Source organism: Seriola dumerili, unplaced genomic scaffold (assembly GCF_002260705.1).
Source record: "Seriola dumerili isolate Sdu_G_001 unplaced genomic scaffold, Sdu_1.0 BDQW01001299.1, whole genome shotgun sequence".
In the NCBI taxonomy this organism is placed as follows: Eukaryota; Metazoa; Chordata; class Actinopteri; order Carangiformes; family Carangidae; genus Seriola; species Seriola dumerili.
The window spans coordinates 1,264,803-1,290,042 of NW_019175554.1; the positions used below are offsets into that span (position 1 = coordinate 1,264,803).

General features: G+C 40.6%; 2 protein-coding genes across 3 annotated transcripts; one reads left to right on the plus strand and one right to left on the minus strand.

Annotated features, from left to right (window-relative positions):
- On the plus strand, nucleotides 1-15,313 carry tpp2 (tripeptidyl peptidase 2). 2 transcript variants are annotated; one of them, XM_022767817.1, is made up of 29 exons: nucleotides 1-243; nucleotides 1,114-1,242; nucleotides 1,447-1,542; nucleotides 1,921-2,025; nucleotides 2,162-2,286; nucleotides 2,387-2,550; nucleotides 2,693-2,847; nucleotides 2,957-3,033; nucleotides 3,133-3,260; nucleotides 3,715-3,963; nucleotides 4,071-4,186; nucleotides 4,295-4,466; nucleotides 4,603-4,760; nucleotides 4,874-4,950; nucleotides 5,040-5,146; nucleotides 6,144-6,298; nucleotides 6,513-6,629; nucleotides 6,943-7,043; nucleotides 7,130-7,226; nucleotides 7,309-7,446; nucleotides 8,216-8,460; nucleotides 9,016-9,094; nucleotides 10,435-10,473; nucleotides 10,932-11,083; nucleotides 11,185-11,281; nucleotides 11,425-11,555; nucleotides 11,793-12,045; nucleotides 12,738-12,857; nucleotides 13,039-15,313. In XM_022767817.1, exons 1-29 carry the CDS (start codon nucleotides 79-81, stop codon nucleotides 13,126-13,128), a joined length of 3,837 nt encoding a protein of 1,278 aa, XP_022623538.1. In that variant the 5' UTR covers nucleotides 1-78; the 3' UTR covers nucleotides 13,129-15,313. The 2 variants fall into 2 exon arrangements, with proteins under 2 accessions (XP_022623538.1, XP_022623539.1); XM_022767818.1 differs by lacking the exon at nucleotides 10,435-10,473.
- Nucleotides 15,314-17,555: 2,242 nt separating this feature from the next.
- On the minus strand, nucleotides 17,556-22,664 carry LOC111238340. The gene is given in 7 exon segments (XM_022767792.1): nucleotides 17,556-18,022; nucleotides 19,168-19,285; nucleotides 19,375-19,535; nucleotides 20,805-21,326; nucleotides 21,969-22,086; nucleotides 22,298-22,458; nucleotides 22,625-22,664. Coding segments are annotated over 7 exon segments (1,587 nt in total).
- Nucleotides 22,665-25,240: the final 2,576 nt, after the last annotated feature.

Genomic DNA, 25,240 nt, shown 5'->3' on the forward strand with positions numbered 1-25,240 from the left:
CCAGCTCTCCTCCTCGTCTCCCACTGTGTGTCTCTTCCCCATTTCGCTGCTTTGTTTTCATTGTCGCTCCTCTGAATAATGGCTGCTCATTCTACCGAAGAACCGTTCCCTTTCCACGGGCTGCTCCCCAAAAAAGAAACCGGCGCCACGTCTTACCTCACCAGGTTCCCCGAGTACGATGGCCGAGGAGTGCTCATCGCTATCCTCGACACCGGCGTGGATCCCGGGGCCCCCGGCATGCAGGTAAACCTAACCAGCTGCCTCACGTTAGCTAGCTTCGAGCTAGCAAAGCTAAAGGCCCAACTCATTCACATAATTTGTACACGGCTAGCTAGCTTGTTAGCATGGACAAATACACACAACAACCATAACAACAATTGTATAGCTTTGTGACAACTAAAGCAACATAAAGTAATCGATGAAAAATACTTTTTTCTGTTGCCTAATAGTGTTCTGGTGCTAGACAAATTTACAGATAACCGACATAATGGTTGCCAGTTAGTTGGCACTCATGCTAGCATGTGAGCCTGGCAGCTAACAGCTGAATTTTTTCCGCTTCTATCTCCTCAGTTATCACAGTTTGTCCAGTCAGATGGTTAAATCGTGTTTGGCTGTTGCGACCAGATTCATAGAAGCTACTTCGAATATTTTACAATTGGTCAGCTGTCAGTAATGAGCCGTGACTAGCTTCATGTTAGCTGCCTAGTCACACTAGTTCAAGTAGTTAGCTGCACGGTGTTAAATTAATGAATAAACACCTGCTAATTTTTATACAGTCATGCCTCTGTAGCGAGGTTAGTTGAAGCATTATGACAATAAATTAAGGTCAGCTACTGCTTTCCAACAACATATCACCTTGCTGCAGTCGTGCTTTAAAGGGCAAATATAGAATCTGACCCCTTCATTGTGTGTAAACAAATATATATGGGAGTTAATTCACTTCTCAGGTTGGTTTGTACACGACTCAGCTCGAAGTTCAGATTCAAAGTGACAGGTTGTTGACAGGTTTTATAGTTTATGATGTCAACAGTACTCCTTGGTCAGTATCAGTAACTAAATCTGCATGTTGCATCCCGTTCAGCCTGATTTCCTAATTCATTTCGGCTTCTTTAGGTTACAACTGAGGGGAAGCCAAAGATCGTCGATATCATCGATACAACAGGCAGCGGTGACGTGAACATGACCACAGTGGCAGAACCTAAAGATGGTATAATCACTGGCCTCTCTGGTAGAGTACTTAAGGTAAGTAGACACCTTTTGATATTAAGACAATAACAGCTGTCACACAAGAAATATTCTGTTGCAGTCATTGTCCTGCATGTGATATAATTTTGTTATGTGTAATGATTTCTTTAAGACTAACTACACTTGACTCGATCATTAGGACCTCACTGTACATATTTTTCTTCATATTGCTCTCTCACTCTGTCTTTTTATGTCTTCCAGATCCCTCCTGCCTGGGTCAATCCATCAGGGAAGTATCGCATTGGAGTTAAAAATGGCTATGAGTTCTTCCCTAAGGCCCTTAAAGAGAGAATACAGGTAGGAAGACATGACATTATTACTGTACTAACCCTCTGGTTTTGAATTTGAACACTATGGTTGTGTTCAGTGGTAGATGCGCATGGACTGCAAGAAAACTTGCACATGGGCAGGAATTTAGAGATTTTCCTCTGCTGATAACAATTTCCCACAAATATTTTTCAGATTACACCTAACACATCTAATAATAGGAACTTTGTAATGAATGAATGAATAAGTACAAATACAAGAGTTGAAAAACTGGACTAATTGGATTCCCAGAGTTTATATTGATGCAGCCATTGCAGTGTACAATTTAACATAGATGAAAATGAAAGAAACTGGAGACTTTTTGTCATCTATTAATGTTTTTAAGGCACTGTTACTTTTGTCTATTAGAAAGAGCGAAAGGAGAAGATGTGGGACCCACCACACAGATCAGCACTTGCTGAGGTCTGTCGCAAGACAGAAGAGTTTGACCTCTCTCACCCAACACCGGCACAGGTCAGACCTACAAACTTGAGTTCTTGAGTACTCATCAGAGTTTGCATGCTAGTCAAAATAATGTGACATTTTTATTGCTCTGATTTGTCTCTGATGACACTCTCACACGTATCCTTCGCCCTGCTTTCTCTCTCAGATGGAGAAGTTGCAGAAGGAAGAGCTGCAGAGTCAGTCCGAGCTGTTGGCATCTCTAGAAAAGAAGTACAGTGATCCTGGTCCTGTATATGACTGTGTGCTTTGGCATGACGGTGTTACATGGAGGTACCCACACCAACTTCTTTCCTTATTATGCATGATGTTTTGGACCATTTGTCTTCACTGTCTACTCTTGTTACCACTTGCTACCTCTTGTTTTCTTTAGGGCTGTAGTGGACACTTCAGAGTGTGGAGAGCTGTCCCAGTGCACTGTGCTGTGCTCCTACAGAGAGACACAAGAGTATGCCACGTTAGGAAATGCTGAGATGCTTAACTACTCTGTAAATATTTATGATGAGGGAAACACACTCTGCATCGTCACCAGTGGAGGTAAGGTTTTCCTTTTTGTTTTGTCTTTTCTCATGATTCAGTCAGTGAAGACAAAAAAATTTCAGTGTAAAGGATAAGGCTGCACATTGTGTAGAAGTTCACTGTGTTATCTGCAGTCTAACTTGCTTGGGTGCTGTTACAGGGGCTCATGGGACACATGTGGCAAGCATTGCAGCGGGCTACTTCCCAGAGGAACCAGAGCGCAATGGTGTGGCCCCTGGTGCCCAAATCCTGGCTCTGAAGATTGGAGACACCCGCCTCAGCACCATGGAAACAGGCACAGGACTCATCCGTGCGGTATATAGCCCAGACTCTGTCAAATATAGTAAATCTAAAACAGTTAAGCTTTATTTTTATACCTTTTGTTTTTTCACCTATTCATTCATTATCTCTCTGTCACTTAAAGATGATCGAAGTAATCAACTACAAGTGTGACCTGGTTAACTATAGCTATGGGGAAGCCACCCACTGGCCCAATTCCGGGTGAGTATGATGTAGTGGTAGCAAGGGGGTGTGTCATTGAGTGGGTTAATATTGTGTTGCACTCTTATGCTCGCTCATTTTTGTCAATTTGTTTTTCAGGAGGATTTGTGAGGTGATCACAGAGGCTGTCCAGAAGCACAATGTGATATTCGTTTCAAGTGCAGGAAACAACGGCCCTTGCCTCTCCACAGTCGGCTGCCCGGGGGGAACCACCAGTAGTGTCATAGGTACACACGCACCGATAAAATACATATATTGATACACATATATATTAGATTAACTGGGGACACATCCAAAGTACATAGCATCTGTTCTTTAGCCTCTTCAGTCAAGTTAACACCACAACACTTTCATCTATAACTTGAAATTGCATGCACTCTGAACTGTGAGGAATAAAATAGCCATTGATGCACAAGGTTTATAGGCTATCCTGTTTGTTTGTTGAAGACCAGGAAAAGAAACTACAATAAGTGGAACATGTGTGATGGCCAATGCAATATAGAGATGTCTTAAGAAATCGTAGCAATTGTGATCTTTAAGTCTTGAACAATGTGTTTATCATAAAAATCAAAATAGTAGTGATGGTAAAAAAAATTGATACATTGTCAAGCCCAAATATGTGTGTTCTGTTTTTTAGATAATTTGCATTCATTAATTCTCCCTGCTTTGTTTTCTCCACAGGTGTTGGAGCGTATGTGACTCCAGACATGATGGTGGCAGAGTATTCCCTGAGGGAGAAGCTGCCTCCCAACCAGTACACCTGGTCGTCTAGGGGTCCCAGTACAGATGGGGCCCTAGGGGTCAGCATCAGTGCCCCTGGTGGTGCCATTGCATCTGTACCCAACTGGACTCTTCGTGGTACCCAGCTGATGAACGGCACATCCATGTCATCCCCTAATGCCTGTGGAGGCATCGCCCTAATCCTCTCAGGTGTGTCCAGGGTCATGGACTGATACTAGATGTGGGACTATATTGCATGTTTGGAAGTTTGCATGAATGCAAATCTAATGCTAGTGTGTGATTTTTGTGTGACAAAGGACTGAAACAAAACGGGATCCGTCCCTCTGTCCCTGCGGTGAGGAGAGCATTGGAAAACACAGCTCTGAAGGTTGATGACATTGAAGTGTTCGCACAGGGCCATGGCATAATCCAGGTAACTTGACTGTAGTTGCTGTCTTATCATGTTTTTTTTATTTTTACTGTAATACTTTGTCATTTTCTTGTGTGCCATTCAGTAATTTCCTCCCTTTCTACCTCTCAGGTGGACAGGGCACTAGACTACCTCACTCAACACGCCTCTTTACCCACGAGCCACCTTGGCTTCTCAGTAAGTGTGGGAACACAGAGAGGCATCTACCTCAGGGACCCAGGCCAAGTTCTTGCACCCTCAGATCATGGAGTTGGAATTGAACCCATCTTCCCAGAGAACACAGGTGCGTGCTGTTCATACTTAATAGCACAATCATCATGGGCATTTTTTTTGCTTGTTTTTTGCAGCGTTTTATTTTAGTGTGGATGAGTGTTTTCATTTCTTTTTACACATCTGTCTTCCCCTTTCATCCATCACAGGAAACTCTGAGCGAATCTCCTTGCAGCTACACTTGGCTCTCACATGCGCTGCCCCATGGGTCCAGTGCCCCTCCCACCTAGAGCTAATGAATCAGTGTCGTCATGTTAATGTCCGCATCGATCCTGTGGGACTGAGAGAGGGAGTGCACTACACAGAGGTAGGGACAAAACAGAGTGGAGGAGGAAAAGATGAAGCTCTTGTTTCTGTGTGTATTAATGCTAATCTGATCACTGTGAATGTCTGTTTTTTTCTGTTTTCTTTTTTCTTTAGGTGTGTGGGTATGATACAGCAGCGCCTAGCTGTGGCCCACTGTTCAGAGTTCCAATCACAGTTATTATCCCTACCAAGTGAGTTCTTGTTTGTGTTTCCTTTTAATTAGAGGTTTGCATGAGTGTGTGTTTGTGTGTTTCTCACAGCTCTCTCTGTCTTCCATCAGAGTGATAGATAGTCGTAATCAGGAGGTGTGTTTCACAGACATCCACTTCAGACCAGGCCAGATCAGACGCCACTTCATCACTGTTCCTCAGGGAGCCTCCTGGGCAGGTCAGTGTCTCTGTGTGATGAGGGGGGAGCTTTGGTGTGCAAGTGACCCTTTCAGCAGGGTATGTGCAGATGTTGAAAAGTCTTAAAAAGCACTGAATTCACTTCCCTGAACAAAGGCTCTAGAAGGTATTAAAAACTCTTAAACTTACAAAGGTCTTAAATATATGCTCTTGCCTAACTTGTAGACTGTAACATTAGTGACATTTTTTTTGTATGTGGTTGCAGGCTTAATTAGTTATTATTTAATTGGTAATTCATCCCTCCATTTCTTCTGTTTGTGTGGGTCCAGGTCACATTAATGGATTAATTATATTATCAAGAATTATTTTTATTCATAGCTGTAAAGTACTGAAAAAAATATGATATCTCAATAAATGTATGTACTTGATAAAGAACTGTAGGCCTTATATTTCATACTGGATTTCAGTTATTCTTTGACTGACTCTGGTGAAATAAGTATTAAATTGCATTCTGTGTGGCCTTAAAACAATCTTATAAAGTCTCAAATTTAATTAGTTGAGCACTACTGAAACCCTGTATCACCAGTAGTATCATTCAAGTCTATAAGTGTTTGTCCAAGGTATCAAATGTTGAAATTTGATCCATTTTGAGTCACAAATTGATGATACATTTCAGTTTAGCAATGGTTATGCCTAAGTGGTGCCTTTCATTTCTGTTTCTTTTTTTAACATTTCGATTTATTTTAGAATTGAAACTGAAACGGTGGTATTTGGTTTGACTCATTTTGAAAGTGGTTTCTTTAGGAGGTCTTGATTGAAGATTAGTCAGTGGTGAAAGATGTGACTTTTATTTTTCTTCTAAGTAAAGATAGCTGTGCATAATCAGAATGTGACCTTTTAATTTAACTTTTTTCTCTTTGCCTCTTCCTGTTGTCCTCCACTTCCTTGTTTCACCTCTTGCTTTTTTCACCCTCTTCTGCATCCTCTGTTCTTCCTGTTGTTCTGTTTCCACCTCTGGCTCGGTCTCTCTCCTGCAGAGATCACGCTGACCTCTCATTCGGGAGATGTGTCGTCAAAGTTTGTTCTCCATGCAGTGCACCTGGTCAAACAGAAAGCGTACAGAGCAAATGAATTCTACAAGTTCTCTTCACTATTGGAGAGAGGCTCTCTAACTGAGGCATTTCCTGTGCTGGTATGTATATTTTATTTATAATGTATCTTCTTTTTTTTTTTTTTTTTTACGAGGACTTTGCACATAAGTCATTATGTAAACATACCAGAGTCAGCTATAAATAAAGGTCGTTGCTATCTGTAGTTCTATAGGTGCTTTTAATGGAGGTCACTTAATCTCTTAGATGCGTGCACATAAAAATGGACTAATGTTTGTGCCTTTGTCTCTTCTCCAGTCAGGAAGGGTTGTAGAGTTGTGCATTGCGCGCTGGTGGGCGAGCCTGGGTGACGTCACAGTGGACTACAACATCACGTTCCATGGACTGAACACATCTCCTTCTCCCCTGCACATAGTAAGAGTTTCACCTATATGCATCTAATGGCTGCTGCTGATTTATTTTGTTTTTTTTTTTTACAAGAGGAAGGGAGAGGACTTTATCTTTTTAGATGAAGGAGGATTTTATCAGTTATCAGAAACTAACAGTATGTATGTTAACTTGGTGATGAGGAGGAGGTTATTTCGTTAGTGTAGCGTACATTGTTATTAAGTTAGTTGGGAGGGGAGTTCTTGAGCCATCTCATATATAAGGTAGACACACCAGAAAGTGAACTACAACCTAGACAATAACATTTCTCGGTTTTTGACTCTCATCTGTGTCTACCTAGCATGCCTCAGAAGGAGTGACAAGTTTTGATGTGTCGTCACCTCTGAGGTACGAGGAGGTGTCCCCCACTATCACCCTCAAGTCCTGGGTCCAGCCCCTCAGGTAAGTACACAAACACACATATATTTTGTTGTTTGATAACAGTTCAGGTCATCGTGTGATCACTGTTGTTGCTGATGTGTTTGTAGACCCTTAAGTTCAAAGATAAAAGCCTTGGGAATGAGGGATGTTCTCCCTAACAACAGACAACTCTATGAGAATGTCCTCACCTACAGCTTTCACCAGGTACTACAAGCACAACATACAAGAAATTAAGTGATTTTTCTTTTTTTCGTGTGTATATAATCCTCTTTTGTTCTTTCCTCAGCCTAAGAGTGGAGAGGTAACCCCCAGCTGTCCCATGCTGTGTGAGCTGCTGTATGAGTCTGAGTTTGACAGTCAGCTCTGGATGCTGTTTGATCAGAATAAGAGACTACTGGGCTCAGGGGACGCCTACCCACACCAGGTTCGCTCAGCCACATTAAGAGCTTTCCCCTGAGAGTGCATGGTTTTTCTTTCCCAGATGTTCACATATGTCTGTAGTTGTTACTTTCTTTCAGAAGGTAGGATTCAGTGCTTTTACATACACTTATGTACCCGGGTCACAGTCAGCCTTTTCCAGTAAGCTGATTCCTTTAATGTCATGTAAACAAGAAAGTGTCTGTAATCAGGGTAGGGGACTTGAGAAACATGATATCCCCTGATAGATTTCTCCTGGAGAACACAGATTTCTCTGCCATGCATACCAGTAACCAGGTTTCTAATCGGCTTTTTATAAGTGCACATGTGCATGACAAAAGACTGCTGATAAGGAAAGTAAAGGCCAGTCCATGGTTTCCCGTCAGACGCACATGGACAGGAACGTGCACATGAAACTAACACAAAGTAGCCCTAAGAAATCTAAATAAGTGGGTCCCCATGCCAGACACATTTGTGCTATGTGGGAAAGCTCCGCTCTGTCTCACTCTCACTATGTTGTCAGGCTGTTTCAACACACACACACACACACACACATATACCAAAACAAAATGTCAGGACCTCGGGAACGAGACAGCATCTACCACTACCACAGTTTAAATAAACAAGCAAGCCATGCTTCCAGAGTAAGCTCAGGGGAAGGGGAGAAATCTGATTACTGATCTGTTTCATGTATACACAGATTTGCAGTAACCAGGTTACTGCAGTGCCTGTTAACTGAACTGAAACATCTCCCCTCTGTCTGTTTGGCTTCCCAGTATTCCCTGAAGCTGGAAAAGGGGGACTACACTGTGCGTCTGCAGGTCCGTCATGAGCAGTCCAGCGAGCTGGAGCGCCTTAAGGACCTTCCATTTGTGGTTTCTCACCGTCTGTCCACCACGCTCAGTCTAGATGTCTACGAGACGCATCGAGGTGCCCTCATGGGCAAGAAGAAGGCAAACTCTTTCACCCTGTGCCCTGGTGCCACTCACCCGTTCTACGTCACAGCCCTGCCAGATGACAAGTGAGTCAAACTAGAGAGACTTTTCCTCTGTATTGTACGACCTTAAAAAGGATTTACGCTCGATACAGAAAAAACTGACCGAACAGAAGAGGTCTTACAGAAATAAAAATCTATTTTTAATTTTCTCCTAGGAAATATTCTCAGTCCTCCATGAGATATTATTGAGGAAGAAGCAGCTGTGACACTCAGTGCAACTGCAGATTAGTCAGAGTCTTATAAACTACAGGAGACAGATTAAATTTACTTTGAAATGAAGATTATATTCAGGGTCAACAGGAGAAAATTGTATCATTGATCAAATGTAAGGCAGTGCTGTATTCAATGTCTGATCATCTTTTTAGGCAGGGAAAGAGTGATGTTTACTTCCTCTTCAGTATATTTTGTTGAGGCTCTTAAATCCCCAATATTCACTGGATAAGAGAATCTTTTTTTTTTTGTTGCAAAAAACTCCTCCTTGAAAATGTAGTTCTCTACATCCATGATATCAAATGTGTGATAATTTGGTCTTTATTCTTTCTGTCACTGTCTTTTTCCCTTTATGGCTCTCTCTCTCAGGATCCCTAAGGGGACGAGTCCAGGATGCTATCTCACAGGCTCTCTCGTTGTCCCCAAGAGCGAGTATGGCAAGAAAGCAGTGAGTGACTCTGTTCTTTGTTAATCTCTATACTTCAGAGCAGTGGTCAGTCCTGCTCCTCAGGACCCAAAGTCATTGGTGCTGGTTTTCCTTTCTGCCAAATTCTGGGACTTTTACACATTGTCGAGTGAATGCTGAACAAAACAAATGGTAAGAGTGTGGCAGGTTGCCCTGCCCATCCTGGTTAATGATGTAAAATCGTAGTACTTGGGGTCCCGATGATCAGGATTAAAGACCAGTGCTTGAGTGCTCTCAGCTTTATCTTTTTTAAAATTGTGTCCGGTGTGTGTCATCACTTTCAGACCTGAGCTGATTAGTCTGGTCTGTTGCTTCTGAAATTGGTTGCCATCCTTTTTGTTAATGCATGTCATTTTTCTTTTTTCACTCATTTGCCTTTGTCCATTCTCCCAGAAAAACAATCTGTTGTTGCTCATGCCAGATCTCAACACAATGGATGTGGTTTTTTATTGTACATGGTTGACTAATATTATAGAACATTTTTGGTTGCTAACATGGTTAAATTGAAATTAGTCTTAAAACTGTGAGAATTACCTGCTTCTGGACCACATCGTCTCTATTTTAACAACCTAAAATTGAGAGAAAATTTCTTCAAAAAAGTAAAGCAAAAAGAAATAATTTGCTTAAATGGTTTTATACTTTATATATTGTGTGTGTCTGTATAGTCTATAAATATAAATAATTCACGAAAGAAAATGGCTGTGCTTAAGAGCAAAACTACCAATGAATTGAATGAAATATCTCTAAAAGTCAACAACAAAAATTAGACATTTACTTTTATACACACTGCAATGGCAAATGTTTTATCCCCAGAGCCTATTCTTACTATCCTCTTGGGCTGCAAGTGCTCACCTTTTACGTCTTTGAAGAGCTGTTCATCATACATGTCTGAATATTTTTCAGCTTTTGCGTGCGTGTTTGTGGTTGAACTTCCTTTGCTCAGTGGCTCCACTGCAAAAGGACTTTGAATTGAACTTCAGAAACCATTTACAGATCAATATTGTGTCCCAAGTTTTTCATGATGTTTCACATTGCATTGCTTAAGACTCTTGTTTTGTTTGAGCAATTTGAAGAATTCTGCTAATCTCATGTGAAATACTCATATATCCCACTGACAAGTCAGTCAGATTTGTAAGATGTGAACACAAGATAAGAAAGAAGAAAGAGTTTTACCACTGTGTTGTATGTTTAAGTCTGACAGGTAGGTGACAGGCTGACTCTGAGTCTCTGAGTGAGGATGAAAGATAAAATGAAGAAAGAGCGAATCCTTTTTGGTGTGTTTGTGTTGTCTCTTCCTCACTGTGTGTTATTCTGACCACCAGGGGCAGGCCTCTGCAAAACGACAAGGAAAGTTTAAAAAGGTACTGGATGAGCTAAAAAAAACAAAAAAAAAAAACACTGTACAACAGAGCGTCCTCTGCTGTCCTACCATCTGGAAATGGCTTATTCCTTACCTTAAGATGGGATTTGTTACATCTGCATTAATCATGTCAAAGCATGTCAATATTGCTGTATTGAAATTTACAACAGTCTAGTCATAATAGGTATTCATTTTGATATGGAGTAGTTAAAGTTTTCTGGTGGTCAGTAAAATTATTAATATATATCTAAATATCAGCATCAGTTGATAATGGGCAGTACTTGTATAACTGGGTATTTAAAAGCATTTTTCTTAACTGATTTAAATGGAGAGAACCAGAAGGAGGTGGTTGGTAGGGTGAGAACTGGCTGATTCAGAGTAGAAAAAGAGGTCATGGATTTTGTTGAATGTATTAGTTATTGGTTTTTGCTTAAACATTTTTTTTTTGTGCTCATACAGGATATTGTACCTGTGGTCTACCATTTAATTCCTGCTCCCAATAAAACAAAGAATGGAGGGAAGGAGAAGGACAAGGAAGGAGACAAAGAGAAAGATGTGAAAGACGAGTTTGCAGAAGCCATGCGAGATTTGAAGATTCAGTGGATGACAAAGTGCGTACAGTTTCTATTCTGTTTTGTTCAGCAACACATTGCTTCCTTTATTCTTTTAATTCTCTCTCAACCATGTGTCCTGTCCTCTCTTTGCTGCTCAGGTTGGACTCCAACTCCATCTATGATGAACTGATGGAAAACTACTCAGATTACCTTCCACTGCATGTGCAAAGACTGCACCAGCTGGACTCAGAGAAGGTGATAGTGCACACAAGCAAGAGAAAAGGGAAATGGAGAAAGCCCTGTCAGGAGGACGGAATTATTTTGTTCCTGAAGTTGGAGTCTAAACTATGAAACTATCTCTGCTCACAGTCATTTCTCCTTCTCCTGTTTGTGTTCAGGAGCGTGTCAAACGTCTCAAGGAGGTGGTATCAGCCGCGGACATTGTCATCTCCCACATCGACCAGACGGCCTTGGCTGTTTACCTCACCATGAAGACAGACCCTCGGCCCGATGCTGCTTCTATCAAGACGTATGTCACACTGGAGAATAGAATTAAGAGTAGAAATATGAACATCATTAGGATCCTTCATCAACACATACTTAATTGATAGAAGGGGCAAGCAGAGCAGGAGAAAACGTGGCTTAACTACACAAAATAACTCTTTGAATGCATGCACTGAACATTACATTCGTGTGATATCTAACAATAATTCAGCATCTAGAATTAGATTTCCTTTTAAAAATGGCCTCAACATCTGTGTTTCAGTGACATGGAGAAGCAGAAGTCGTCTCTGCTGGACGCTCTGTGTAGGAAGGGCTGCGCTCTGGCCGACCAGCTCCTGCTGCCCACCGCCTCACAGGAGGGCGCCAGTGCTGTCACCACAGGAAAAGCACCAGTAGAGGAGGAGGTCGGGGAGCAGGTGGCCAGCAGTTCTGACGACACCATTCATAACGTGGCTAAAGCCCTGACCGATACATTTTGGGAGGTGCAGAAGTGGGCAGAGCTAACTGACTCCAAGGCAAGCAAAATGTTTTTACAAAAGGCCAAAGTTATTCCATTGTAATAGAGGAAATTTAAGTTAGTTAAAGGCTCAAGACTTTCTTACTTCCCTACCCTGCTGTGTTATTCTGAGTTATTGCCTGCTACTGAAGACACAAATCTCTATAAAATGGGTCATGATTATATAAATAAAAATGGCTAATTACTTTCATAAGGCGGCTGGGCACAATAGGTTTAAGCAAACGTTAGTCACCTGTCGTTTCATACACATTTGGTACAGTAGTGAGTATTTACAGCAGCAGGATGGTGTACTGTACGTGGGCCTCACCCAGTGCAACAGTGTGGATTATGGTATTTTAATAGTTTTTTTTTTTTTTTAGCTACAAAGCTACACACACAATACTTATTGGGATTAATTCATTGATAGTTTTGGTCTCTTCATGGGATTTGTCGAGAATTACAAAATATAGAATAACACCAGAGTTACCATGTTTTAATACCCATGTATGTTAGCTGTGAATTTTTCTCAGTTTTATAACATTGTGTAAACAGTCATTAGGACCACACTTTCTGAAGGTCGTACCTAAAACAATGTGCTTTCCCACAGTTTCTCTGGTTGTACTGTATGTCTCCAGAAAGCCACTTTTGTATTAATTCAGTAAATGTTACGCTAATATAGTTTGTCTTCTGACTTTTTTCCCCACTGTGCAGGTGTTGATGTTTTCATATAAACACGCTCTGGTGAACAAGATGTACAGCCGAGCCTTAAAATATGCCTCAAAGATGGTGGAGGAGAAACCCACCAAAGAGAACATGAAGAACTGCATCCAGGTATGAGAGACGTCTGATATCTGTTCAGTCATACGTTGTCGGAGAGTAAAGAGTCAAAATATCCAGGAAATATCTTGAGTGGAATAACTTTAAAACGTTTGTGATCGAACAAATCAGAAGAACAGATAGCAAAACATCAGCTTTGTTCCCTGAAAGTAATTTCCTCTTTCTTGTTTTCCAGCTTATGCGACATCTCCGATGGACACACTGCGCAACCTTCAGTGAGAACTGGCTCCCTATTATGTACCCTGCTGACTACACACCTTTCTAGGCACAGACACACACATGTGCATGAGCAGCATGGCCATATATGGTCCATTACATGGCAAGTTAGACATCATGTCCCTCAGGGTCACATGGTCTATGCATCTGACCAACCAGCTGCCTCCTGAGAATTACTTTGTTTTTCAAATTCAGATGTAGGTAAACACCAAAACGAAGGATAACACTGTGTGTAAACAATTTGATGCACTCGACACCTTTTATAAGGCGTTAATCCTGTGGTGGAGCCATTCAAACCAGAGGGTGTTTAAATGTCTTGCTGACCATCACAGCTCTGCCGACCATGTAGCGTGACTGCCTCAGCTGTTTGTTTAAATATCATCAACTGAAAAAAGGTAAAGAAAATTAATGTTAAAAACTCTTGCCAAGGCTTGCTGATACTGTAGCTTAATGATATCTATGATTGGTGTTGTCCTTTATTTTGGTGTTCTCTACATATTCGGAGGTTATCACATCCACCTACCCTCTTCAGTTGTCCGGGCTCCATATCATATTAATGACCTCATTCTCTCATGTAAATACTGTAAAAGGGCCAGTGCGGGTTCCAGGGGTGCATCCCAATTCTTAAAAGAAAAAACTGTGATCCTATATGGTCACTTTAAAAAGAAAAACAACACAACTTCAGTGATAAGAAAGAAGAGACTCGCTGCTACGTGATGTTCGGACGTACAGACATGCAGAGTCTGTTTGATCCCTGAATTATAAGGGAGGCTCGGACAGAACCTCATTTCTTTTTTCTTTGTTTATTGATCGTTCCAGCCTGTCCAGGTTGATATAGCTAAGGTTTAGTCTTGTCTTGTGTTTTTAGGCTCTGACTCACATTACACAGTCTCAGACCACACAACAGTGATGAGGTGCCTTTCTACATGTACCTTACCTTTTTTCTGATGGGATGAAAGATTAAGTGCGAGGGTTTTGACCACAGGAAGCTACAGAATCAATAGCGTCAGTTGGCACTCAGTCATTTCACCCATCAGCCTTTGGTGTCAAATGTGATTTTTAAAGCTCACATCAGCAGTGTGAAGTGTCCGTGCACTGTATGCAGATTCGTCAGGAATCCTCAAACGCACTGTCATGGGTTCTACTTAACCTCCAGAGGTGTTGGCCGCCCACTTCACACTGCAGTTACCTGAGCGGCACGTTTGACGACCATCAAACAGACCTCACTAACATAACAGATGCAGTTGTAGGCAGCGGTAGGATGTTCAGATCAGATTTCACTGTAAAATGTTCACACAGTAGTAGAGATGTTTCTCTGCAGCATTCAAAATGTTGCACTTGTACACAGTGTCATAAAATGATGTACATACACACGTAACATAAAGAATATTAAGATGCAATAGGTATATAATACAAATATTATTCTACTTATGTATTTTGCATATATGCATGTCTTCTAGGATGTAAGGAAAATGGTTTTATTTGGAAGCAGATTTTAGTTTGTTTCAATTTGAAAGATTTTTAATCCAGAATAAGATTTTGACAATATCTACTTTCTGAGTGTGTGTTTGTGAATGATTTTATGTGTACCTGTGAGCATATTTTGTGTACATGAACAGAACTGAAATGATAGCCATTTAGAGGGTGGTTAAGCATGAGTTTTTTTCTTCAGATACCTTATTTACTTGAAAGGATGATGCCAGTGATTTTGTATTTTTAAACTTTTTAACTTAAATGTGTAAATCCGTGGAATTCCCCTTTGAAAGAGAGAAAGTCTACCATTTGTTTTCAATATCATATGGAAATTAATGGGAGACAACAACTGTACAGAATGGTTGGAAAAATTTATCTGAAAATGGTCAGCAAAAATGTCAGGTTTACATGATTTTTAGTTGAGGAGCTAGAACTTGCAAAAACACTGGTATGGTCCTTTTAAAACATCTCACCTGAATCATTTAACAGATGAGGACACATGGCTCTTTGTTTCCACAGCGCCATCCGAAAGAGGACCATGCTTAAGATACAAACTACATATTCAGTTTTTACCTTATTATTTTCATGATTCTTCACCTTTTTCACTTATAAATCTGTAAAACAAGCTGTGATTTCCTGTCACAGTCTGTAGTATTGTGAGTTTAACCAAAGAAAGATTTTTCCCATGTTAAGAAGGTTTAATTGTAAAGGAGGTATGAAGGCTGAAAATGCAAGTTTTACCAGAAAAAAAAAAAAATAAAGATGATAGAATTGGACATAATATTGAATAGAAGAAGGAAAACCACCGGTTTAGATATAATTGCTTTAATTAATGGAGTCCTCTTACCCTGATGTTTTAAGTCCTCTGACACGTAGAAGGTACTTGCTTAAGAATGTAAAAGCAGCTGCTTCCAAGCCAAGGCCTTTCGCCCTCATGGGAGTAAATAATCTTTTCTGGGATGGCCATACATACACAGCAAATCAGTGGTCACAACTCATGTTTACCCAGGGATAAGAACACCTTGCGTTTCTGTTTTTAGCTGTGATGTGTGTGCACTTTCTGCAGCAGCCTCAGCACAGGCCCCTCCATGTGCGCAGGGGTTTACTGGAGTCAGTTGGGTTTTCTTCTTATTTGTCTTCATTTTTACCTTTTGCAACTTCTGTTTTCTCCCGCTTCTTCGTCCTTTTTCTCCTCTGTTCCTGTGTTTGGGTTTTGTTTTCAGACAGATGTTACGTTCAGGGCTCAGCTGTCGACAGTATGCGTTGCCAATGACGGTCTCTCCGAAAATGGCCTTAACTTTCACCACAGGACTGTACCGTCCATTTCTGGCACCAGACTTCTCATATCTGTTGCTCTCACTCTGCTGGTGTCAGGAAAGACTTCAGAAATGCTTCTTCTGGATGTTGAGTGTTTATATTTATAGTCATAAAATCTAGTAAATGCCAATATTTTACAGAATGTTATGAGATAAGGTTGTATGCTCTCAGTATTATTTTATACCCATTCTTCCTCGATGACATGTTGGAAAGACCTGAGCTACTGTCACAATTTTAAGTCACAAACAAGGAAAATGACACTGAATAAATATTATTTGGAAGAATTAAAGCATTCACTGGTCATCACTTGTACATACATCAAAATACAGCAAATTAGGTTTTTCAGCCACCTGATAACAGCTTCTATATTTTTTCTTGTCTTTTCTAATATGATAGAATATTATACTTCTGGACAGTATTTTCCCAGAAAGACAAGATAAAGTATAAGAACAAGTTAAGAGACAAAGGGTTTTCCTTTAAATTTTTATTACTGCATTAAACAAAATGTAAAAAAAACAAACACAGGCATTTCATAAATTTTTGAAAAAAAATTAAAAAATGTCCATCATACTTTCCCATAGCCCAGTGTGACCTATTCAAACAGCTTGTTTCATTCCAGCAACAGTTGGTTTATTTTCATATATAACAAAGGAAAGCATTAATTCCTCACATCTGAACAGCTGGAAGCAGCAAATGTTTCACATTTGTGTGCTGAAAAATGACTAATTGATCGATTATCAAAATAGTTGCTGATTCATTTTCTGTTAAAACAATTCACTAACTAATTCACAGATCCACACTAAGAGCAATGATATGATTCCAGTGCACAACTCTGGGACTCGTGTGGCACAGATTTGTCCTTTTCATGCTAATACAGTATCAGACCTGGATTACACAGGGTTAAAAAAAGATCATTGGCATCTGTATAAGGAATATTGTAGCTAAATGGACAAGACGCATCACCCTGCTGCAACGTGCTTGGTGTGATTCAAGCTGGACACTTCTGTTGCACATCATATCCCCTTGTTTCCTGTCTGCCTCTGTACTATCAACTATCCTCTGAAAACAATAATGTACACTGAACAAAAATATAAATGCAACCCTTTTGTTTTTGCTCCCATTTTTAATCAGTTGAAATTCTAAATCTAAGACTTTTCCTAAGCATACAAAAGGATTCTCTCTCTTAAATTTTGTTCACAAATGTGTATAAATCCATGTCAGTGAGCACTTCTCCTTTGCCAGGATAATCCATCCACCTGACAGGTGTCCAGCTTTGGCTGGTCACAATAGAAGGCCATCTTGAAATATGCAGTTCTATTTAGAGATTTATTAGGCACTGAACTGTAGATTTCTCAAGAATCGGGGATACAGATGTGCAATTTTTGGGGGAAAGTGTCACGGATCAAAAACGAGTCAGTATCTGGTATGAATAACTTCTGTATTTTGTTCATGCAGGGGATGAAGAGAGGCTGCCTAACAACAAATCCAAACGGACACTCCACTGATATTAAGCAGAATACTATCGTCTACAAAATATAGAAGATATAGAAAACATCTTTGATGCAGGTAACACTTTCTTAAAGCAGAGCTTTTCTATTGGAATCAGGCACAAATAAATGTGACTGACTCCTCCCTACTTTTGACTGAGCCCCTTTGACTTTTCAACCAATGTTAAACACAATCAGTTCAGACGGTCTGACCCCTCAGGGCCCCTGGGCCTGTACCTAGTAGGCCAGTCCGGTACTCAATGGATGCTTTTTCTATCTCTCAGTGTCTGCATGTTCCCATGAAGATCTTCATGTCTCCGTCTTCAGCCAGTAAACTTGTGTGAAAGGCCTTTTTAAAGTTCCCAGTGAAAGTCAGATCATTCTCCATCCTGACCTTGTTGGCCCAGATCACAGTCGTTCCTGGTAGGCAGAAATGCTTCATGGTGGCCAGGAGCTCGTCTAAGAAGTCGTGATGGTAGACCACATCAGCTGCCAGAATGTAGTCGTACCGGTAAATGGATGTAGGGTGGGTGCGCTCCAGGTCGTAGCCCCAGGATAGAACTTCCACCTGGGGTGTGTGTCTGCAATGCTTCCGGGTGTTCCTCATCACATTGGCCCTGAGGTTACTCAACACCTCCGGTAAGTCTGTGGACGTGACTGAAGCTCCTGAGGATGCAGAAACATGACGTGTGTCACTACAATAACAGGAAATGACCACACTGGCATTTGTTGTGTGGTGACGCAGCTGTGGGCAAAGACAGTTAGTTGTTGTGGTTTTAGTGGGAAGCTTGTCCAAATACATCCAATGCAATCCTTTTCACTGGTGGAGACAGACGCTTTCATATTGTTGTTTTCATTATGGCCTGTAATAAGGCCATAATGCTGTGCTTTGGCCATTTGTGTCTCCGCTTGTAACTTCATTACCACATGAGAATGAGAAAAGCCTAAAGGCAACTAAAAGATTACTGTAACACAATACCTCTGTCATCAGTGTTTCAAGTCTGGTAAATTAATTATTATCACTAAGTGTGCTTAGGAATTTATCAATTGTACTTTGGTTGTACACAATTTCTGTGACACACAGAATAGTTCAAATACACTGGTTCATGCTATATAGTGCAAGTTAACTACAGCTTGTTTTTACAGTATGTGCACATATACTAGTTTTAAGATGAGATAAAATGAGCATTTACTGATCCTCGAGAGGAATTTCAGCTATTTCCACAGCAAAAGGACAGAAATAAGTAGAACTAATAAGTTTATGAAATGAAAATAAGAATAGATACAATAGAAACAATTCAACTATTGCGGAACTATTCAAGAGCAATTCAATCCCACAGCGAGCGACACACATGCAGTACCCATGACAACGAAAAACAATACTGCCTCAAGTGGAGTGACATTGTGATGTGTTCAGTAACAGCAAGAGTAAAGTGATACCATTTACTGTATCAGCATACACCTGTGTGTATTAGTTATATTAATGCAATTTAATATATAATGTAATAAAACAGTGTAACATATGAACATGATATAGTATAATATGATACATTATGTATCATTACATACTGTAAAATATGTACATGTAGATAAAGTATGGAATAGAAAATATAAGCTGAAATAATGTAGTAATATAACCTGATATAGAGTATAGTACAGAATATAAAGTTTAATATACTATGAAAATAAAAAATTAATAGTAGATATCGTAGTATAGTATATAATAGAATATAATAAATGATTAATTCTGAGTTGACATTCTTTGCGTTGCGTTTGTGTTTACAGTCATGAGGACTTTAGTGACTGCTCACCAAGCAGACTGGCCACGATGGTTACCAGTCCTGTTCCTGCTCCCAGCTCCAGCACCTCCTTCCCCTGCAGGTTCACCTCATCCCTGTTGTTGTCCAGGAAAGAGCAGAGAGCCAAGGCCTGCGCGAAAAACAATGAAATGAATAACACAACGGAGGTGAGATGTTAAGATAAATGTAGCATTTTCTCCTTTTATGAGAAATACTCACCGCTGGCCACATCACTGCTCCATAGGAGTCTATGGATTCATAAATGACAATGTCCTGTCCTACATAATGGTAGACATCTTTGCCAAAGGTGCTCTGGATGCTGGAAACCCAGGCTGGTACTCGGCCCTGCTGTTCAGGTTTCTGCATCAGTGACACGTGCCCTTTAAAACAGAATTAAGTTTCCACTCAAAATCAAACACAATAAAGACAAAAATATAGATTTACAGTGAACAAACATCAACGCAACGATGATGTGGTGCAATAAAAAGATGAACATCATTACTTTGACAGGCACAGAACATAATATGATTTTGTATGCGAACCAAATAACCTCGCTGCCATGGAAAAAGTGAGTCTCTGCTTCTTGTCCTATTAAAGTCAGACACTCTACACCAGTGGGCAAAGTACATCAGCCCTTTGGTTTCACTGAGGATTGGTAATGTTTTGGCCTCACCGCATTTTGGCTTCATCAGATTTTGGCCTCACCATTATGTGTCTCACATCTCACATTTTTTTTCTCCTGCCATTGACCTTGTCAGACACATTAAAGTCCTAAAATAGTTTTTTTCACTTAAGTAAAAGCTGCCAGAAAGTGGTGGGAGAAGATTCCAGGTCCTTTAGTAAAGGTAGCAATAGCACACTGTGAAAATACTCCACAGCACAGAAAAGTCCTGCATTCAAAACCTTACTTTAGTATTATGAGGAAATTTTACTTAAAGCATAAAAAAATAAAACGACTCGTTATGCAGAAAACTGCTCCCAGTCAGTGTTTATATGTTGGATTCATATCATTAATTTGTATGTTGCATGAGTACTTTTACTTTTGGTACTTTAAGTATATTTTGACTTTTGTACTATTTGCAGGACTTGTACTTGAAACAGAGTATTTCCACACTGTGGAATAGAAACCTTTGATATTTTCGACTGGATCAAAGTGGAGCATCGACAGTTCGACAGACATTGTGAACAGTCCTTCATTAGAATGACTTTATACTGAAGAAGAAGTCCCTGGTGTTGATGTGGCGGCAGATATCTCAAAACCTGAGCAAATAAAAGGAAATCTCTCTTCATCTCTTCATGGTGAGGTGCAAGTGAGAAAATGTTTTATCTTTTTGCGATGTGGGTTGGAACACAAGGTAATGGGGTTTGTGGTAAGCAGACTCGTTCGATACGTTTTGGTAGACAAATGTGCATTTCCACAGATGACTCACCTGTAGTCTCTACATCACTGGCTGTGGTGTTGCAATTTGAATCATTGTTCTCTGGTTTATTCTTCTCATCCTCTTTATATTCATCATCTTTAAGGACCATTGTCGCCTCCATCTCTTCCTCTTCATCACACTCATGCTCATGTTTTTCTTCCTCATCATCTCCTCTCTCTGCCTCTAACATGTGAGGCTCCTCTGTTACATCATTACTGTTTTCTTTACCTTCACTTTTTTGTTTATTGACACAGTGAAGCTCGTCCTCGTTGTGTTTTTCCTCTACAGGCTTCTCTTTGTTATTCTCATCTTCATCTTCCTGTTTCTCTCTCAGCAGATCTTGGATTTCATCACCTTCTCCCTCTTCTTCTCTACACGTTGCCATGAAGATCCTCATGTCTCCGTCTTCAGCCAGTAAACTTGTGTGAAAGGCCTTTTTAAAGTTCCCAGTGAAAGTCAGATCATTCTCCATCCTGACCTTGTTGGCCCAGATCACAGTCGTTCCTGGTAGGCAGAAATGCTTCATGGTGGCCAGGAGCTCGTCTAAGAAGTCGTGATGGTAGACCACATCAGCTGCCAGAATGTAGTCGTACCGGTAGACAGATGTAGGGTAGGTGTCCTCCAGGTCGTAGCCCCAGGACAGAGCTGCCACCTGGGGAGTGTGTCTGCATCGGCCAGTGGTGTTCCTGCTCAGGTTGACTCTCAGGTTGCTCAGGACCTCTGGAAGGTCTGAAGCTGTCACCCATGCACCTGAGGACAGGAACAAAAAATGGATTGACGGATTATGAGACAGTGGCCTTCTGAGCACAGATATGTAAAAGGCCCCCCACCCCTCTGACTGTACCTAGGAGCACGACATCCAAACTAAAAGTTGTTTATTTATTTGTAAGCAATTCACTTAGTTTTTATTTGTGATTACTGTGCATGTCACGATGGTCAATTTGCGTCTCCTTTTGTGTTTATTTGGGCTCTTTGTAGTTGTTTTGCATCCCTTTGCAGTCATTTCGTGTCTCCTTATTGTCATTTCGTCTCATATTCCTTTTGTTCCTCTCTGTAGCAATTTTGTGTGTGGCTTCGTTGTCTTTTTGCATCTCTTTTTATTCATTCTGTCTCTTTGAAGTAATTTTTTGTCTCATTATGGTTCAATTTTGTGTCTCATTGTGGTAGATTTGTTTCTCTTTATAGTCATTTTCAGTCATCACTTTGTGTTCAGTGTGCATCTCTTTGTTATCTTTTCATTGATTTTGACAGTTTAACAGCCACTGCATAGAGAGGCTCTGGCCCAGTGGCTGCCTGAACTCTTCAGCCCTTGGGCCTCTGCCTGGTCGGTCTGTCCAGTAATCCGTTCATGTGTCTCTGAGAACAGGTTCATGGTGCTCTCCTCTTACATACCCAGGAGCGCCGCTACAACAGACACAAGGCCAGTTCCTGCTCCGATCTCCAGCACTGCTTTGTCCATGAGATTCAACTGCTCACGGTTAGTGTCAAGGTAGTTGCAGAGAGCCAAAGCCTTAGGACAGTCAACATTAACATGTCAATATAATATCAATATTCAACACTGTGACATTTAGTCAGTGCTTTCTTTAAGTTTTGTAATGTATCAGTTGATTTCAGAATCAGAGTGTAGGGAATAGAGAGTATGGACAGGTATAATGGGACGCACAGGTTTATGGCAAATACATGAACATAAGGTTCCAAAGCTGAAAAACACTGCTACCCACCGCTGGCCATATCATGCCTGCATACGAGTCCAGAGCCTCCTCGATGATGATCTTGTGCCCAACATAATGATACACCTCTTTATCTGTTTTGTAGTAGAAACATGGAGCCCAAGGCGGTTTTTGTTGCCTCTGAACAGCTGATTCCTCGGTTTGTGAATCATCTGAAAGATTTTTTTAAAAAAGCCTGCTCTCACATCTGTGGGGTCTGATTCACAAAGTGTAACACTGAGTGTTTCATCTTACATTTTTCCTTCTCTTTATCTTCTTCATCTCCACCTTCCTCCTCCTCCTCTATTTTTTCTTCTCCCTCCTCTCCACTTCTCATACAGTTGGTTTCCTCCACAGAGTGACTGGACAGAGTATCCATATAAAATGCTCTGTAGACTTGGACAAACTGACATTATCAGTTATGCAAGAAACAAATAGAGAGAGAATACATCAAGTGCATTTGAAATTGAGCTTCAATTAGACATTTTTTTCATGTAATATGTGCTTTTTTTCTTTATTAACTTACCTATGTTTCTAATTTCTCTCCATAATTTAACTGTTTGTAGACAAGTCTGGGAGAATACAGCCCTTCAATGTGTCAGTCACATTTTTAAGCAGAGCACAATAGATAGAATTTTTTTAAAAGATTATTTTTAGTCAGAGAACATGGGAGACACTTTCCCAAATCCTAACATACAATCCAAATTTCTGTTTAAGAAAAACAAAAGTAATTCTCCCATAACTTTTACAAATATAGTGAAAAACCTCAAGTCAGCCACCCTACCTGTGACCTTTGACCTGCTGCTGCTTTATTTTCCAGTGCAAGATCTCTGGAGCAATACGACTGCATCTGGAGACCTCTGAGTGCAGGATTTTAGAGACTCAGCATCCTGCTGGACCCACCCATCATCATCACAAGGGCATAAGGATATTTTTAGAGCCATGCCCATGAGAAATCAACACAAGAGGGATAGAAGCACACGTAGATTAAACACCCACACACACACACACACACACACACACACACGCACACACACACACACCAACAACAACAACAAAGATGAAGAAAGCCAAAAGCAGTGAGAATGGCAGGAATGCCATGATACCAACAGCCATGGATGTCAGCTGAAGCCTCCACGGTCTGCAACCTCACAGTGGATACAACTTGATAAGGATATAATATGAAGGAATACCAAACCTGTAAAACCTGGCTTCTACACTAACTACTGACTGATTTCCAGCTACAATGACCAAACACAATTTTTATGATTTGGATACAGTTGTGGGCTCCACTCAGTCCAGATACTGCACATTACACTGGGAATGCATCAGTTTCACTTAGTAGTCTACAAATAGTCACAGAGACACACAGGAGGGATAAGCTCTCTTGAAAACCAGGCCAATGCATGATTTGTATTTGGCTTGATAGCATCTTGGCAGGCAGCCGTTAGGTGTTTGTGCTGCAACCAAAACCTAAAAGCCTCATTAACTGATTTCAATTTCTATTAAGTTTGTGTCTCTTCTGCTTTTATCAGCTTTTTTTTTTCATCAAACCAAGAGTCTATTTAAAAAAGGTAATCTGGAACTTTCCTGTGTTGTATGCTTTTCCTGCAATGGCTTCAAGTGCTTCACCAGAGATGGGAAGTAACAGGATCAGGCTGGCATGCAACCCCTATGTACCAACCCCCCGTACAGAAGAAGGGGGCTCCTGTAATATAAAACTCAATTAGACTTCCATTGGTTATATTTTGACAGCGCTTCACCGAGAGGTATCACCCAGTTTTGGTTTCGTCAAAATAAATCCTCTCCCATCTCAAAACCTGAACTGCATCCAGGACCCGCGGGTGCTTTGACACGTTAATGAGGAGTGGGAGAGAGGACACAGTGGTGAGGTCATTGCCCAGCTGTGTTGTAGATGTGGAACAGCCTTATTTGGTTTTCCAGCTTGATGAAAGGCAGCGTTTTAGCTCTGGCTCTCTAAAGGATGTGAAAGGATGTTTGTCAAGAGGCTGTGAAAAGAAAGAGTGATGAGGTTAATGGATATCTCTACAGGGCCGCGGCGGGCAGTTTTCAGCTGTTGTGTGGTTGTTTGTCTTGACAATGACACATGGTGCTTCACTGCCATTGGCTTTAGAGAACCTCTCTGTTCCTCTCTAATCCACCTTTTCACCACCCCTCTCTTCCTGCAGCCAAACAACACACATCACATGGTGGGCAAAAAGACAAGGAATCACAAGACAGGAGATGCCCCTTAAAATGTTGGAGGATTTAAAATCATATATTAGATATCAGATTTAATGGTGTCACATTAATTGCAAGTGGCTCTAACTTGACTCATTCCAAGATATTCATGCAAACTGGTGAGTTTCCAAAACACGGAAAAATTGTGCGACATGTTGGTGTTCATGTTACTGAAGCAGCACATACTGCCCTACATGGACGTGATCTTTCATTTGACCTCCTTAAAAGTGTTTTACCGGTGATGTTACCCAAGGAAGTCTTATAGAGGTGTTAACATAAAAAAAAGAACAACATAAACCTTTTAAACAATTTTTTGTAGTTTTATATTCACTGAGTTTGTTAGATTTGCTGAATACATTTGGTTAAAGAAAGATGGTGTTTAAGGTGATATAGTTATAGAATATATAGTTTTCCTGCTGTATATTATATTATGAAAGGGGATAAATCCCAACATGGTCCATGTGAAGTCACATAGTAACAGACCTCTTAAATGAAGGTCATCAGAAATCCCAAAATAACAGTCGGCCGAGAGAGAGGTGGTGGAGAGGTTGTTCTTCACTAATGTGACGCTGTGACATCATTTGTAGCACAGGTGTCGTTGGTTAAGGTGAATGCCTTTATGATGAATCCAAAGCAGCCACTTATTAAACACCAATATGAAAAAGCCTTGAGTGTATCCAGACATATGGAGTTGACAGTTTATTAAAGAACACA